Here is a 17,960-nt window from a genome sequence, read left to right on the forward strand (position 1 = left end):
GTCCCTCTCTCTCTCTCTCTCTCTCTCTTTTTTTTACGCAACGCGCGAACTAAAGCCTTTCTGTTCCCAATAATAAAATTATGACGATAACAATCATCCTCATCATCACGACAATAATAAATACAAGGACGGGGAGGACGGGGACAGAGATTAACGCGCCGCGGGTTCAAAACAGCGAGAACCCCCCCACCCCACCCCAAAAATAAAGAGAGAAATAAAAAGGAGTTAACGCCGCGGACGCGCTCTGGAAATAGGAAGAAGGGCGCCAGTGGATCCGCGCGGGTCCGCAGGAAATGTTCTCTTCTGCCGCGCACGCAGGTCCCGGGCGGCGCGCAAAGGCGGAGAAAAAGCCGCGCGTCGGGCGGACGAATGCGCGACGCGACGCGTTGATGAACGCCGGCGCACGATGCCCTGCGCGGGGGGAAACGTGAGTATATTACAATTAATAACGATAACAAGAATAATATACAATAATAAATAAATAAATATATATATATATATATCCAACGCCATGTTGGCTTCCGCCCGCTGCGCATTTTGCAACTTTAACGCGTCCGACCCGTAGACGCGACGTTATAATCCTCCATCTCGTCGTCGCGTTTTTTTTTTTCCTTTTCTTGCTTTTCTTTTTTTTCTTTGCCCCCCCCCCCCCCCTTCTCTCTCTCTCTCTCTCTCTCTCTCTCGCTCCCGTGCCGAATTCGTATCGACGAGCGCCGCGATCATTGGTGCTCGGATATTACGTCCTTCCGGGACCTTCAGCAATCCATTCAAGCCAACAAGTTCGGGGAGAATGTTGAGTTTAATCAATTCAGAGCGCCGAGATGGAGCCCGACTCACTCACGGTACTGGAACCCGCCGCCAACTTTCTGTCGCAGGCAAAACTTGTCGCCGTCGCGCCGGCGCCCGGGACGTTTCATCGACCGCGTCGCGAGTGCGAGTCGTGCGAAATGCGTGACCCGTGTCGCTTGTCTCCGCAGTGGGTAGGCTCGCCCTGCGGTCTGCACGGCCCGTACGTCTTCTACAAGGCGTTCCGCTTTCACCTTGACGCCGCACCGAGGATCCTGTCGCTCGGCGACTTCTTCTTCGTGCGCTGCAAGCCGGGCGAGCCGATCTGCGTGGCGGAGCTGCAGCTGCTGTGGGAGGAGAGGACGAGCGGGCAACTTCTGTCCAGCTCCAAACTTTATTTTCTGCCAGAGGACACCCCCCAGGGAAGGACGGTCAGCCATGGAGAGGTGATTACGCTTCTTCCATATATATGGAATAAATGTATATATATATGTATGTATGTATGTGCTGTGGTGTATTCGTATTGCGTTTTGCGTGCGCAAGTTTATATATTTGTATATTTTTGTATATGTATTCGTGCTTTTTTTGGGGTTTTTGGGGCGAAACATGACCGCTATTCCGCTTTATGTCTGCGTGTGAAATGAAGAAGGAAGATCGCGAATTCCTATTACACAGAGAGAGAGAGAGAGAGACCCGTTCTTCTCGCGTCTGTCGAGCCTCGCTTTTCTTAACCTTGCTCATTTGCACACCAGCGGTGTGTGTGTGTGTGTGTGTGTGTGTGTGTTTAAATGACACGCAGGATGTGGCGCTGTGAAGTTGTCGCGTTCAGCCCCGGCGGTTTCGTGTCTTCTGATAAGTACAGTAGTGCGGAAATTTACGACGCGGCGCATCAGAGGACCCCCCCCCCCCCCTCCAAAAAAAAAAAAAAAAAGACGTGCCCGACAGCGTCTTTTCACGGCAACCGCAGCAACGCATGCTTTATTCAACCAAATATATAAATAATAATAAAATAATAATACAAATGTTAAAAAATAAATGACATTCATCTTGCATGAATAAACGCGTCGTGGTGCTGCTCGTCGATATTTAAAGTACAAGCATCTGCATCGACCCCCCCCCCCCGGTCCCGAAACGCGCCGGGTCAGTAGGAATTGATTAATAACGGCGCGCTGGTATAACGCGCCTTAAAGGGGCCGCGTCCCGTTTGTGAAGGTTATTCCGCGTCGTGGTGATGGTAATAACGAGAGCCGTAATAACAGCAGTAATAACGCCGGGCTTTGTTTTTTGTTCTCTTTTTTTTTTTTTTCTTGCTGCTCTGATGGTGTGTTGTAATGCAATAAGCTGAAGGGGAGGAGGAAGGGAGGGAGGGAGAGAGGAGGAGGAGGAGGAGGAGTGGTGTAAACCTGTTTTATCTTGTACTGCCAGTGTAATCAGTGTGGCGGAATACAAAGGAATACAGCTCCTTCCAGCCGAACTTTTTATTGTTCTCCCGGCACCACCACCACCTTCCTAAAAGAGTCCAGGATCAAATTTCCCTTTCATAATAAGCAACAGGTTTTAATGCGTGTGGTGAAATGTCAAGGTTGCCTGGCGACAAACGTAATAACATTAGCTGTTCATAAGACGGTTTGCAAACTCGAGGGGGGGGACTTGACCTTATTTGCTCAAAGTTTTTTTCTTGCTGAACTTACATTTACATTTACAGCATTTATCAGACGCCCTTATCCAGAGCAACTTACAGTCAGTAGTTACAGGGACAGTGCCCCCTGGAGACACTCAGGGTTAAGTGTCTTGCTCGGGGACACGATGGTAGTAAGTGGGGTTCGAACCTGGGTCTTCTGGTTTCATTGACGAGTATGGAACCCACTAGGCCACTCCCACCCGTTAAACTGGAGCCCGCCTACTGCCAACAAGGCGAATTATTTGTCTGTCAAATTTATCAGGAATGCATTCTTGGTGGTCCGGAACGATAGACCGCGTCGCTCGGCCCGCCCCGTTGCAATTCTGACAGCTTTCGACACACTTCTGTGTCTGGGGTTGTCATTCAAATTGTACCTTCATTTATTCCAGTTGCTGGTATTAGCAGCCGTGATAAGATAGGAGCCGCATAAACAACACAAGTAACCATAAAAGTAACACGTTTTATACCGAGGAGGCAGATGTCACAGGATCAATACGTGCATATGACAATATTGACATATTCAGCTAATATTCATTTATTATTGGCCTGTAATGACTTGTAGTCAGCAGTGGGCCTGAATAGCAGTTATGCTGGGACGGGAGGCATATGGACGATGGCGATTACGGTGCGACCGAGCGTCGCCCCGGCCACCTGCGGTAACCCGACGCCGGCACCGCCGCCGCCGATGATGCACTCGGCGAATTGTCCAATTCAATGACATTAGCATCTGCACTGAATAATCCAGGAGAGGCGCAAATTACCCCCCCCCACCACCATCACCACGACCCCATTCTTCTCCGTCTTGACCTCCGGCGTGCCCGTCGCTCTCCTGTATCAGTAACTTCTCCGGCGTCAGAGTTCCGGCAAAAACATGCCTTCTTCCGCCTCGTGTTTACTGTGCGAGTGCGCCCGGATAATGGCCCCCCGATCGCGGCAGTAAAGGGAGGCTCTGTGCTTCTCGACGCCTATTTGTTTCTACGCCCAGGTGATGTCATTTCCTCCCCGGCCCGCGGTTAGTCATTCATTAGGAGAATTGCAGCGGCCGAAGCGGCAACGGGCGGGCGGGCGGGCAGGTCCCATCGCGCTCTGGCAGGCGGCCCTATAGAATTTAACACTTAGCACTTAATCCTGGAGAGGGCAACGTTACGCCCTGGTTCCGAGCGGGTGCTGTTCCCACTCTGCCGGGCTCCCAGGCATTTTAAACGCCGCTGGTTTACGAGGGCCGCGCGCAAATGGCCTCTCATGGCGGCCCTGCTGCAGCGCGGGCGAAGTCGAAGTCGGCCTCGTTCTTTGTAGCCGAGATGAATTCGTTTATTGCGACGGCGTTCCGGAACTAGGGTTAGACCGGGCCGTGCTCAGGCCAGTCATCTCCCCACAAGCGGCGCGAAGGACTCTGGGCCCGTCGTGCGGCGAGTCGCTCGTATTCGGAACCCGTGGCACCGGTCCCGGCACGGCCTGGGTTTCGAGGGCCTGGAGCGGATTTATAGCCCGAATGAGATAATCCGAGGTTTTTTTTTTTTTTTTCTTTACTCCTGCCCCGTCCTCGTGGGCAACATTCCACTGCGGGATGCTCGCAGCTTGAGTCAGAGCGGGTTTCCGGGTCCGACACCTCGGCTCTCTCTCTCTCCCCGTACTTCTGCACACTCATACCACATTTACAGCATTTACCAGGCGCCCTTATATACCAGAGCGACTTACAATCAGTAGTTACAGGGTCAGTCCCCCCTGGAGACACTCAGGGTTAAGTGTCTTGCTCAGGGACACGATGGTAGTAAGTGGGGTTTGAACCTGGGTCTTCTGGTTCATAGGCGAGTGTGTTACCACTAGGCTACTACCACCCTACGCCTATGAACCAGAAGACCCCGGTTCAAATCAAAGCAAGACACTTAACCCCCCAGGGGGGGACTTTCCCTGTAACTACTGATTGTAAGACGCTCTGGACAAAGGACGTCTGGCAAATGCAGTAAATATAAGTGAAAGCCAAATGTCGTGCAGAGGCGCCACGCAAAACAATATTTTTGCCATTTATTGATTTCGAAGCTGACGCTTGTTAATCTTTCACTCGTCCGGAAAAATTCCCCCCCCTTTCTGTGAATCAGTATGTGAAATGTGCATTTCTTACCCGGACAAAGTAATTAACTGGATCCCAGGACCCGATCAATTATTGGTCAAAGGGTGGGGGGGGCCGAAAAAAAAAAAAGAAACAACGCGACTCAACTTTTTAAAGCTCAAGCGTAAAGGCTTCCCCCTCGGCCGCGGCGAGGCACATTTTTCATGTTGCCGGGTCAATAACTCAATAGGCCCGGGAGCAGGTGGACAAATCTGCGGTGACCTGGGGGATTCTTGCGGCGACCTCGCCGATTCGGTGGAGCGAGACCGCTGGCTGATGCCGGCCGACTTCACCCTCCGGAAAAAAAACCCGACGCTACAAGGAGCCAGTTGTTACTTGCCACTCCGAACGAGACGTATTCGGTTCCAAGGCGTAGTTGTCAACCCAAAGCGGCCTTTACGCCCGGTTATTTTTTTTAAGCCCAACCACGCACGGGCAAAAGTGCGAGTCCCTGAATCCTCGTGAAAGGACGTACAATGCATGTATGGAGTAAGCGAAGGCCGGAAATGTCCTAATGAACGTCGTCCGGTCTTCAAAAGCAGCCGGCCGCACGTGACCTCGGGGTAGAGCTTGGTGAAACGCCAGCGGTGTGCTTTTTTTTTTTTTTTTTTCTAGGAACAGATTCCTTTGCGCTTAAGTGGCTGCTGCGCTCTAGAGAAGCGGCAACTCCGAGGGTCAAGAGCCCGCCGTGGAATGAGGACGAGAGGAACTCGTGTTTCGGGACACATGTTCTGATGAGGATTAGTGGCCCCGATCTGTTTCAGTTGTGTTAAACGTTCTTTTACGGCTGTCTGAGGGTCGATTATGGGTCTGCGGGAGCCTTTCCGTGTTTGTCTAAGGAACGTTTAACTAGGAAGTATACCGTTGTCCTGTTGAACACATGCGTTAGTTATTATTGCACTGTAAATTACAGTACAGGCCAAAAGTCTGGACACACCTTCTCGTTCAATGTGTTTTCTTTATTTTCATGACCATTTAAGTTGGTAGATTCTCACTGAAGGCATCAAAACTATGAATGAACACATGTGGAGTTATGTACCTAATAAAAAAAGGTGAAATAACTGAAAACATGTTTTATATTCTAGTTTCTTTGCTCTGATTACTGCTTTGCACACTCTTGGCATTCTCTCGATTATGGTTTTCCAGCAGTCTTGAAGGAGTTCCCAGAGGTGTTTAGCACTTGTTGGCCCCTTTGCCTTCACTCTGCGGTCCAGCTCACCCCAAACCATCTCGATTGGGTTCAGGTCCGGTGACTGCGGAGGCCAGGTCTCCACTTTTTGTTATGTTCATAACTCCACATGTGTTCATTCATAGTTTTGATGCCTTCAGTGAGAATCTACCAATGTAAATGGTCACGAAAATAAAGAGAAGCGTGTCCAAACCTTTGGCCTGTACTGTATGTTTCAGCATTATGAACTTAATTCTGAGCTTTGCTTCTAAACACCTTATACAGAAATATTTCTCTGTTTCTGATGACCCTGGCCTTATTACATTGTTGCTATAGAAGATAACTCACATTGGCCATCTGTGACTAGGATGACTTCTGGTAAAGTGACAGAATACACGTCCGGTCAGAAGTTTGTATCAGGAGAAAGTGAAGATGAATCTGTTTTCACCTTCATGGCTGCTTTGTTCACTGTTGTCGTCATCAAAAGACGCCTGATGAGATGCTCATTAACACGAGTGAATGATAAGAAAGTGTTCAGCATAATAAACCGACAGGACTGTTGGAAACAGGTGGTGAAGAGAAGCCGAGACTGTGAAATGCTGCAATCACAGCAAAAGCTTCCTGATTTGGAGAGAAGCAAATATTAAACTGCCTTGTTTTTGTTTATTACATAACCTTATGTGTGTTATTTCATAGTCCCATGCCTGCAGTTTTGCTCTTTAATAAAAATTTTAAAAAAAGCAAGACCCATAAAAGAGTGGGTGTTCTAACTTTTGATTGTGTATATATTTGTTCTGTGCATCTGTATGTGAAGCCGGTAAAACATATAGCTTAGTTCCAAAAATGTAAGAAAATAGCAGAGAGTTAAGAGGTCTTCTGATTCTGAATCGAAGTTCTGGCTCTGGTGGGCCATACATGTATGGCTGAAGTGGACCAATAAAGCTGCCATATGCAGCGTCCAGTTTTCGGCTTGTCGTCGTAATTGACCCTCGAGGAAGGGGGCGTGGCTTTAGCACATCACTGGACATATCTCTTTATAGGAAAAAACAACAACCTCTCTAAAAATGGCCCAAAGAAGACACGTTATAAATAGCTTGACCAGATGGGGGGGGGTGTAGGTTTCTGCCTACAAGGGCAAAAAAGTAAAAAAAAAAAAAAAAACTTTCGGACACCACAGGGGGCAGGTGTTGGCGGTGAACTAGTCCCGCAGCCTCATCGCCTCCTGAAAAAAGACGAAATTCCCACGGTTATCCCACGCCGGGTCACATGCTCCTCTTTATCTTGAACTAATTATTATTCTATTTATTCCGCCGTGGCCCTTATCAGCGACCCTCTCCGGCTGCGGCTTTCACACAATGCGAAGCAGCAAGCGCACGCAACGTTATCTGTGCGCTAATTGAATCGTTTGATTGATTTATGAGTCGTTCTCCGCCCCTTTTTTTGGGGGGATGGGGGATCTCAGCTATGTGTAAACTGCAAAGTCTGCCACCCCCCCGCCGCTGTAATTAGAGACCGCAGGAGCATCAGCGAATCGAGCGAGCAGCGTCACCCTGCCTAACTTCCGTGTTTTGCTGTGGTGGCAGGACGAGGTCATGGCCGTGTCGGAGAAGGTGATAGTGAAGCTCGAGGACCTGGCGAAATGGACAGTGTGCGACGCGTCCGGCTGGCCGAGGGGGACGACGGCCGTGCCCCTGAAGCCCACCGTCCTGAGGGAGCTGGGCAAGAACGGGCAGCGGGAGTCCCTGCACAAGTACCGTGAGTCCACCCTCAACAGCGGCCTCAACTTCAAAGACGTGCTGAAGGAGAAGGCGGAACTGGGTAATTGCTCGACGCCGTTAACTTATTTACTCTCCCCTTACCCCCTTTTCACTGCACCGCGCCTCTGTGACGGGGTTATTCATGTCCCCTGCACAGAAGTCGATAGCTTCGCTGGGGTGTTTTTGATGGAACGTCTGGTGCGTTTGAATGGAAGACTAAAAGTCTAAAAGAGTAAAAGTCGTGTTTATGTGTTCAGGTGAAAGTTAGAGATGTGTACGTAAAAAAAAATATATGACCTGGGAATAACTGAAAGTGCAATAAGCTGCACTCACTTAGGCGTTCAGAGACCTTAATTAAGAATGTAATAGGATATTGAGTCAACAGCATATGGCTACGGTTTTCTACACACGCGGAACACCAAAATAACTAAAAGAGTCCCAAAATGCAGTTATGTGAACCTGCGGGGCTCCAAAATGACCACAGGATTCCCAAGATGCACTTTTTTAAAGTTGTGACAGACCAGAAATAGCCAGAATCTTCCCAAGATGTGGTCATTTAACATACAAAATGCCAAAAAGTCCCAGACCTTTCAAAGTTGTGGTTATTTAAGCAAGTGGAAGACCAGAATAAACAGAATATTCACAAAAAGTTGTTATTTTAATCTATGGAACTCCAACCAGCACCTTACCAAGATGCAGTGATTTATAACTACGGAACACCAAAATAACCAAGATCAAACCTGACAATTTGAATGCATGGAACATCCCAATATGCAGAAACTTACCATGACGTTGCAGTCATTGCAGCTGATATGACTAAACAAGTACTCTCGACCGAGAGCATGTTTGAGTATTGCAGCTTACATTTGTAGGTAATAGAATGTCTCACAGGCACAAAAAAAATTATAATAAAAAATTTTAATGTCATGTTAGGGGATTAATAAGTGTTTTTTCCATCCAATCTCAAACCGCACAATGCATTTGTACATCTGTAACAACCCCCGGTTATCACAGACTCCTTCCCTGTTTGGTATAAAAGCCTCAGCTTTATGGGCTTTTAAATGTGTAATTTTTGGCAGCCTTCCTGCCACGCAGATACCTGCCCGGAGCCAAAGAATTGGCTCAACAGGAACATTCAAGGATCCGTAAGCTTGTTTCGCAACTGTGCCACTGAATCCAAACCCAGAATAGAACATTTCATTTTTTCCATCCCTTCTCCTTTATTTCTTTCTTTTTTTTCTTTTTTTTCTTTTTTTTTTACGCAATCTGTTTAAATAATTGAGAGAAGGACAGGGCCGCTGCCACAGGAGATTTTCCTCAGTATTTAGTAGATGCAGTAATTATGCAGGTCTTTTGACTCCGCCAGTTGCCGGAATTTGCATACGCCTTTGTCTCAGTCCATGGAAACAAATGTTAAATTGCCCTTGAATTGGCTGATGTATGAGATCCCCGCGCCGAGATTAGATAGAGGAATCAATAATAGCTGCCTTGTCACTTAAGCGTACATGAAGCCACAGCAGCGAATGTGAATCAATAGGTGTTGAGAAGGAGGGGGGGGTAAAAAAAAAAAAAAAATATATATATATATATAGTGTGTGTGTGTGTGTGTGTGTGATTTATTTACTGTCAGTCTTATAACCTTATTAGTTGTGCACGTTGAGGCTGTACGTTTTTGTAATGTTAATAAGTGGCTGTTTAATGACTATATCAGCCCGTTGGTGTTGTCAGGATTGTAAATGCAGCTAGTCAAAGTGCCCGTGGCTTTAGCTGGGTAAGCAAAATATTCTGGCGGGGAACCAGGGACCGTCTCTCACTCGCTCGCTCTCTTTGTTGCCCGGAGAAAAGAAAGGAATCATTCAGCAGGGAAGGGCTTTTCAATCGCAGCGAGGCCCGACTTTCAAAATGCGCGGCCGCCGATGGAAACAAACCATTAATTGAAACCGCCACATGAATTAGCCACGTCAACTTTTGTTCTGAGGTTTGACCCCCCCCCCCCCCCCTCCCCTTCCCATTCTTCCTCCTCCGCAACCCCCTCCCCCTCCAGTACTTCTGCAAAGTCTATTTATTATTGATGTCTTCAGTTATAATGAATCACAGAAATATGGAGTAAACTCATTTGCCTTTTCATTAAAGATCATAAGTCACAAAATGAAAGAGGAATTAAAGGGAAGAGGGGATTGGCCACGGGGGGGTGACCCCCCTCCCTCTTGTTTTTCCTGACATCCACTATAAACGCCACCCCCCCCCAGCCTGAACATAAAGGGGCTGTCGTTATTTGATGTGAAAATTGCTTCAGTCATAAGAAATATAACAGCGCTGCTGTTGCTGTAAAAAAAATTGCCGTTGAATAATAATTGGGGGAAAAAATGTATAAAAAGTCATTGTTCACCTGAAGAAATGGGAATGGGAGAGAAGCGTCTCGGCCATTAATTTTCACGACTTTCTCCCATCAAACCTCCGTCAACAGACGTGCTCTGATCCTGACAACGGCGTGTCCCTTCCAGTAGGAACAGCTTGACGGCGGTTGAAAACAAAAGCATAGCGGCCTTAAAAAAAAAAAAAAAAAAAAAGCCCCATCTGTTGCATCAGGTGCCTAATCTGTGACAGAAAAATAATAAAACGTAACAAAATACTGCGCTTTCGAGTAACATTTTACAGTAATACTGTGTGCGGATAATGAAGGCATTGTCTTCCGTGCCCTGTAAACCACCCCCTCAACCCCCTCTCCTTTCCATATCTGACAATAAACGAATTCAGGGTCTTCCTGAATGCACGCCTTTTTCATTTGCATGCCAGCCATTTCCCAGCAAGCGTCGGACTCGGTTTTTTTTCCTCCTCTTCTTCTTTCCACGTCCAACAGCCACCTTGACATTCCTTGCAGTTGCAGAATTCTAGAACGTTCAATGCGGTTGCTGTTAAAGGCTGCGGCTGTTCAATGCTGCTACATTTCATGGCATTGTGAAATAGGTTTATGACTCACTTTTCATGCGAACGCACAATGGCCGCGCGGGCGAGTGTGCCGGCGGTGAATTTCCACTGCCCTGTTTACTCTAGCCACATTATCAGTACTAGTAGTAATAGTAGTAAATCATTACTGTCGCTTTAAAGGATTCATTCACCAGCTGAAACAGTATAATATACAAGAGGCCTGAAATATCGGCCTGTTTTAGTCTGGTGAATTTGCAGCACATGAACTGCTGTTTAAGTGCTCGGTGTGTGTTTAGCACGTCTATACAGAGGTCGTTGTGTCACCGAACTATAGAATTTCTTCCGAGGCTAAATTAAAACTCATATAGGCTCTTGTTTCAGATGCCTAGTGAACCAAGCAGAGAGAGAGAGGGAGAGAGAGAGAAAAGAAAAGAGAAAAGAGCAGAAAAACTCGTCTCGTAATTAAACTGTCTCCCGGCTGGCCTCGGTATACCCTGATGAAGAATTCCTCTTTTGTCTTTAGGATAAGTTTCCAGTCATTAATTCTCATGATGGTACAGATACCTTGGCCGCTCTCTCTCCGTAATCCCCGACTGGCTGTTGAGAGCTGTGGGTGTGAGTGTGATTCAGGTCAAAGGTCGCGCACATGAACCTCTGCGCTTGTGAGTCTGACATTGTGTAATAAAATTGCGTCGGTAGATTATGATCGCAGAGGACGTCTCATCTGTTACTGTGCTCCAAATTATATTATTGCCATATTTGCTATAATGAAATTTATGACAATTCTTAATGGATATATTTATGATGCTGAAGAAACACACACCCTTTGACCTGCTTACTGCAAGACAGCAATTGTTGCACGCATATTCATAATGAAAAAAGACTGATTTTAATGCTCTTATCACTGTCCCATCCCAGGCAAGAGATGAACAGTGAACTTGACTCCGATCCTGCAAGAATCCCATGACTACGGGATTCCCAAGAAAACCAAAAAAAAAAAAAAACTGTCAGCCTCTAATCATCATGGGAGACCGACTCGCTGCTCTCGGTGTCGGTCGTGTTCAGGCGAGTGCTGAACGTAGACGAATCACGGCGCCATATCAGTGATATCGCAACATGACACGTTATTTTCTTTTTTTTTAATCATATAAAAACGTACACTGGTTTTATTGAAGACGGGTACGATGGCGCAGCCTGAGGCTTCACCAGTTCTGTTACAGCTCAGTAAATCAGTAATGGAGACGCTGACCCCTGAGGTCGTGTAATGTCAAAATAACCCAATCGGCCCAATTCGAGGAAATATATGTGTTATTTATTAGATCGTTTTTATCATCGTTGTAATTTTTCCTTAAACAAGCATGAGAAAGCAACCCTTTGCGGCAGAGACGGTGAGAAGCCGCTGGACTGAAGGGCACCTGGAGGATGGTGATATAATCACAACTGGCTCCCGTTCTCCCACACAATTACTGCTTCTGCCGGCAACAATGGCACGTTAACGGAGGATTGTGTTCACAAGTGTGCAACAAGAGCAGCGGCGTATGAAAACCTTTAATTCCATCGTTTTCTCTGATTTTCTGCACAATCTGAACGAAATATAAACCCACACGTAAGAGCTTTAGATAAGAGCGCCGGCTGAACGTAATGCAACCTGGATATATCAGTTGCATATATTGATATTTTATTGCATCAAGCTTGCACTCTCCATGCAATCAATGCAAAGTGGCAGTAATAGTAATGGGTTGAATGCATTGATTGCGATGGCGTCCATGTTTTTTTTTTTCGGCATCGGCCGGCCCTGTGAACCGTCTTGTGCCGTGCGGCAGCCGCAGGTGGGTAATGAATACTTGTACGGAGGGATTTCGGCGAGTCAAGTCTGATTCCGCGGTCGGGGTCTTATTCGCGAGCAACGTCCCGGTTGCACAGCAGCATCAGCAGGGAGAACAGCGAGGAAGAGCGCTAACGTGCCTGTTGTGAGCGAATCTGGCCCAGAGTCGGCCTTTTTTTTCTGTTAAATCCCAAATAGTCTGTTTTTCAGCTCGGCGTAACCAATTAAACCACATACCTGTCCAAAAAAAACCCATCAACGGCGTATTTTCTTCACCGTCAGGCATCTGCATGTTTTTTTCACTTTTCACTGTGTCGTACTTGTACATCCTGAACTCAACAGAAGGCATTTCACAGACTTAATATAACACAGTCACCTAACGTTTGACACACTTGCTCAGGTAACCATGGCTGGAGGATGACCTGTGCCGTGAAACTTTGCAGGCCAAATGTGACACTTATCAGATTTGGCCGTCGCACAGATTATGCAAAAAAAAAAAAAGAAAAAGAAAAAGAAAAAACAAAGATGAATAAAAGGTGGCAGGGACCAGCGAAACGGAAACACGCCGGATGCTTTAATGGTGACCAAAATGCAAATCGCCGGCTGCTGTTTTTATCTGGATACTGTGCGTGGCTCCGATCGCGGCCGATGATAAGAACAAGACCAATAGGAATAAGAAAGCACCCCCCCCCTCAGGCTTTACACATATTCATACATCTCTTCGTCTGGTAGACCTGGGCGCCGAATATAAAAGCTAATTATTTATAAGTTTACTGGGTCAGCGGCGAGTGGGTGTCGCTTCGCTCACCCCCCATACCCCCCCCCCCCCCCCTTGTGCAGGGCAATAAATATTGCTATGCAGATTATGCAGATTGTGCACGACAAAAACAGATTGCATTGGCATTGCTGGGGAAAGGGAGAGAGCGCTCCAAACTCTTTAAAAGCACACGCACACACAAAAAAAAAAATACCATTGCTTGCATAATGAAATGTGCAGCTTTTCTTTTCTTTTTTTTTTCTTTTGCTCCACTTTAAAAGAAAAAAAAGTATATATTTTGCTTTGCAGCGGCCACAGAGCATATCGGATAACAATTCTGTTCTCGCTCAGAGGTATTTTAGACGGGCCTCTCTCTCTCTCTCTCTTTTTTTTTTTTAATAAATACTCATCGTGTTTTGATTATTGGCAGACCCGTTTGGACGTTTTACAGGGCTTAGTATCCATTATAGCTCACTGATCTGCTCATATCAATATTCCCCTTATGACTAAAGCATGGACAGCTGCCAGCGCCGCTAAATCTGTGAGTTGGCCCGGAAAAAAAAACTTTCCTGCCCGCCTAATAACGGCGGGATGCATTCTGGAAGGCGGAGGGGGCGGGGGGGCTGGCATCACCGAGTCCCTTTTTTAAGTGGGAAAGGCGTCTTGTTTTTTCGCTGCTCCGCTCGGCGCTCCGCCGTTCCCGGCAGCGCGTGCTCTGAGATGATAGCCGGGCCAGCAGACAGTCAAACAATGTGCACGTCTCCGAGGGCTGACCTTTGAGGAAATGAATGGTTCTCTTGTGCGTCCATTACTAAGTCTGAAACAACAGTGAAGTTATTAATGTTACTTCTCCTATAACATAAAACAAGTCCCCTGAGGGCCAGAAACAAAAAAAAAAGCCCCCAAAACATTGAAGTAATGTATTCGTTTCTGTCTCTGTTACTTCTTTGCTTAAATCGTTCCCTTGTTTTTTTTTTTTTCTTTTAGGGATGCCGCTTAAAGTGGAAATTTAATTAAATACTAATGGTACAGTACGCGGCGCTCTTTTATGAGTTGCCCTCCACCCCCTCCCTGCAGGAATGCAGGCCGCCATTGTTCACGTGAACCTAAGAGCGCTCGTTGTGCGTTGTGACGGAAAAAAAAAAAAAAGAAAAAGGGCACAAAGTGTCTTTATGTTGCACGCGGTGCCAGGCCCTATCCAGGCACGATGACTGATCTGCTATTATCACCAGTCCGACACCTCCTTAAATATGAAATGCCCTGTAATTTGCACACTTGCGTTGCAGACCTGGCACACATTAACTACGCGACAATCGAATTGGCCCCGGCCGCGGCCTGGTTCTCACCATTGACCCGAATGTGGATTTAGTGCCTGCAAATGGCCATTAAATATCAAGTCAGCTGCAAACGTCTCTCTCTCTCAACCCCCCCGCCCCTGAATCCCGACCGTCGCCCCTCCCCTACCCCCGTGACCCGTCTCCGATGAACAGTTGTCACAGTGACCCCCGCTAACCCCCTCCACCCCATGGGGCCTTCATTCTTGGTCAATAGGAGCCATTAGGGATCCACATTCGTGCAGGCCTTTATGCGCGAGGGTACACGCCGGCAGCCGCGGCCATATGCTGAGCGATTTTAAGTGGGGAAGGATCGGCGCGTTCCTTCAGTGCCCCTCCCGCATCAGAGAGCGGTGCGCCTCCCGTGTCGTTAATTTTCTGCACGTCTAATCTCATTGGGTCGTCTCACTAAACCAGATACGGGCAATGTGCCACTCATTAGCTCGCCGCTCTTCTTATTCTGATTCTCGTGAGAGGGCGTGAAGGATCGGGAAGGTGTTTCGCGTGCCCGCGTTCCTGGAATGGCCCTTTTCTTTCTCTCCGTCTCCGAATTGTGAACGATTTCGCTCCCAACCGCGACTGCAGATGAAGCAGTCGGCACAATGGCGCATTGACGGCGCGCAAGTCTCCTTATCCCTGCCGACATCTAATCTCTCCCCTGTGTCACGTTTCTAAATGCTCTTTAATTGGTTTCATTGAGTAATGCTATTATTTGCCCGCCATTCTTCCTGCACTGTGGAAATTGCGATCGTTCCTCCCACTCGTGTGCTAAAAACGAGAGGCGGCCATTGTTCACGACCCGGCCCTGTTTGAATATAATTTCCATTTAGGCAAACAAGCGCGGCTTAATCGCTGCGGCGTCCACGCCGCTCGCCTGAGACACCTGCGCGCGGCTTGGTGCATATTTCAATTGAGGATTAACCGAAGTTCCGCCATGAAACATTGCTCCCGGGGGTTTTATGCGGCGCACGGATGCTTTGGGTAAACGTTGGATTTCGCTGGGGTTTAATGTAAATGTATAGAGGGAACTCTGTACATTTCTGACTTGACCCCAATTTGGATGCATTTTCCGACTGCTGCTTACTTTTTTCCCCGCCGTCATCGAGTGATACAGTAAGCTGCGCCCTAACCAGCGTTTATTTTAAGCCTCCTCTTGTCACGCCGCAGATTGGCACATTTTGTATTTCGAAGGATCATGGGAAAGAGCCTCTGAAGCAGCTCGGAGAAAGCAGACGAAGAGGGGGATGACGATGATGCTTAAATAATTTACGTCGTGGATCGCCCAATGGCTACTGTTTATGGGTGATCAAAAATACATAGTATTGTCCCCGCCAAGTCCCCCTTCATACCCTACAAACAACTGTGGGCCAGCTCAAACGGGCCCTTTCTGCTTCATGAAAGATAGATTTTCATCTGTTTCATGCACTATTCATAATTCGAGCTCCGCTGGTAGCTGGGATGCAAACGTATGGCCATCGTGGCGTTTCCTTCTCACGCCGACAGCCATTAATGATTATGCACAGATTCCGGATTCATCCGCATGCTTTCCCTTTAATCGCACAAATTGAAAATTATTTCGAACTGGTCATCTCTTGAGACAACAAAACTATTTTTTTTCCTTTTGTTATTATACAGCCGCGCATTTCAGAAGTCATTAAATGCAACGTTTCGCAGTCGCACAATCAATAATACGGACGTTTGAAACTGGCATGGTGCCCTCTTTAGAGAACCGGAGCCTTGGCCTGTTGCTAGGGAGCCACATGAGAGAGAAAAAAGAATAAAATAAAGCTAGGAGCTTAGAGGATGGAATGTCCAACATAATAAAATATTGCGAGGCAACATAAATCAAGTGGCTGTTTTAAGTTGACACCGCGGCGTACGCTGGAAAATGTGCCTCGAGGCAATTTGGGCCTTTTTTTTTTTTTTGCGTGAATGAAGCATGGGTCAAAGTTTTGGAGGTGTTGGGGAGAGAGAACACGCAGGACCGGCCCGATCTATGTTCGTCGAATTGTGATATATTAAGCGTAGATGTTTGAGTGTTTCTCTTGGCGTCCGGCGAGCAATCGCACAAATTTAACAAGCGGGCCAGAGGATTTCGGAAATTCAGCCCGAGGAACAAACACGGACTGTATTTTTGCAGGCACACGGTTCCAACAGAAGGTTTCCTCTGGGTTTTTTTTTTTTTTTTCTTGTGAAAATATGATATGCTTAAGGGGACTCCATTCATTCAGTGAAAGAAAGGTTTGTTGGAGTCATAATGACTCTCAATGAAGGGATCTGAATTGCGCAGGAACATTCTTGAGGACTCTTTAAGATTGCATGGTTCTCTGAAGCATCGTCAGCAGCTTATTAGAGTCATTTGAATATGAAAAGGGTGAGGTATTTAAGTTCGGAGATTTTACTGCGCGTATATGTGTGTACATATTTCGGCCTTGTTTCATTTCTGCTGCAAGGAATAAGTTCAGTGACCACCGTCCTGCGCTCCCCAGGCTGGCGTATAATTTATTTCATTTGGAGAAAGCATTCTTTTCACTGACTGACTTTACAGGCTGTTTCACTCTATTAAAATGGCTCAGTTAGATGAACATTACTGCAAACTGCCCATAAATAATTATGAAACGCTGCCTTCCTCACCGCATATAAAACACTTTTTTTTCTTCTCTCCTCCCCCCCGTCAAATATTTGCCGTCGTATCTTATCTGAGATCGATATTGCTTTGAGTGCGTTGTTCTGACAGCTTTGCACACCTAAGAGCTCCCCGCAGAAATCGCGCCGGCGAGATTGCAGCGCCACTCGGCACTGTTTCTTTTTCTTGTCTCGTCTTGAACTCTGCAGCTGCTGTTACCTGGCATTGCGCTTTTAAAGAATAGTAATAAAGCAAAATCACACTTACATTCAGTTGCCATTTGTGACACGCGGCCTTTTAAATGCATCCGTGTAATGTGTGGTGTTTCATGTGCATTGCAGTATTTAACATAGTTAATATAAGAATATGCAAATTTATCTCTGATAGCAACATTAAATCTCTCCTGCCATAACAAGGCTGTTTAATTATATGACAAATAGGACTTTTTCATTGGTATAATAACAGATGAGTAAGTAATATGCTAATCACCCAGGGATTTGGGATCATTTGGGATGTCACGAAATGGTGGTATACATGCGTAAGTGTTTTAAAATGAGCTGACTATTTAATGAAATGTGTGATATTTACTGACTATTTTTTATCAAGTTGACCATCCATGTCATGTACTCTAGTTTTTTTTTATTATTATTACCTTGATCAGCTGACAAACTTTTACCCAGAATACATCTGTTGGTGATTCATTATATGACATCATGTTTGCAACATAGAGTTTGTCTATTTATATGCAGCGGTTTAAAATCATCGTCATGAAAAATTCATCAATCCTAAACCTGTTATCCATCCAGCCATCCAGGAACTACCCCTGGACAGGACACCAGTGTATTGCGAGGTGAAAGGTCCAGGTCCACTTTAACACCACCAGCTCAAAGAACGTGCTAGACTTTGGAGGAACCCCATAAGACGTGGAGAGCGTTCATGCTCCTCAGAGATGCCACCTAGGCCTAATGCAATACATCTCATAGCAGGT

The 17,960-nt window shown here is 46.6% G+C and overlaps 1 protein-coding gene across 2 annotated transcripts in view; it reads left to right on the top strand.

The window, feature by feature from the left end:
* The first annotated feature begins 219 nt into the window (after positions 1-219).
* arid5b (AT-rich interaction domain 5B) overlaps positions 220-17,960 on the top strand; it is a 63,302-nt gene continuing 45,561 nt past the window's right edge. Inside the window, exons 1-3 of one of the 2 annotated variants that reach the window (XM_028961713.1) lie at positions 220-427; positions 978-1,232; positions 7,329-7,563. In XM_028961713.1, coding sequence (XP_028817546.1) covers positions 407-427; positions 978-1,232; positions 7,329-7,563 — 511 coding nt within the window. In that variant the 5' untranslated portion in view covers positions 220-406. Of the gene's footprint in view, positions 428-690; positions 843-977; positions 1,233-7,328; positions 7,564-17,960 lie in introns of those variants that run through there. The other variant, XM_028961705.1, reaches the window with a different exon arrangement.

Source organism: Denticeps clupeoides, chromosome 2 (genome assembly GCF_900700375.1).
Source record: "Denticeps clupeoides chromosome 2, fDenClu1.1, whole genome shotgun sequence".
NCBI lineage: Eukaryota > Metazoa > Chordata > Actinopteri > Clupeiformes > Denticipitidae > Denticeps > Denticeps clupeoides.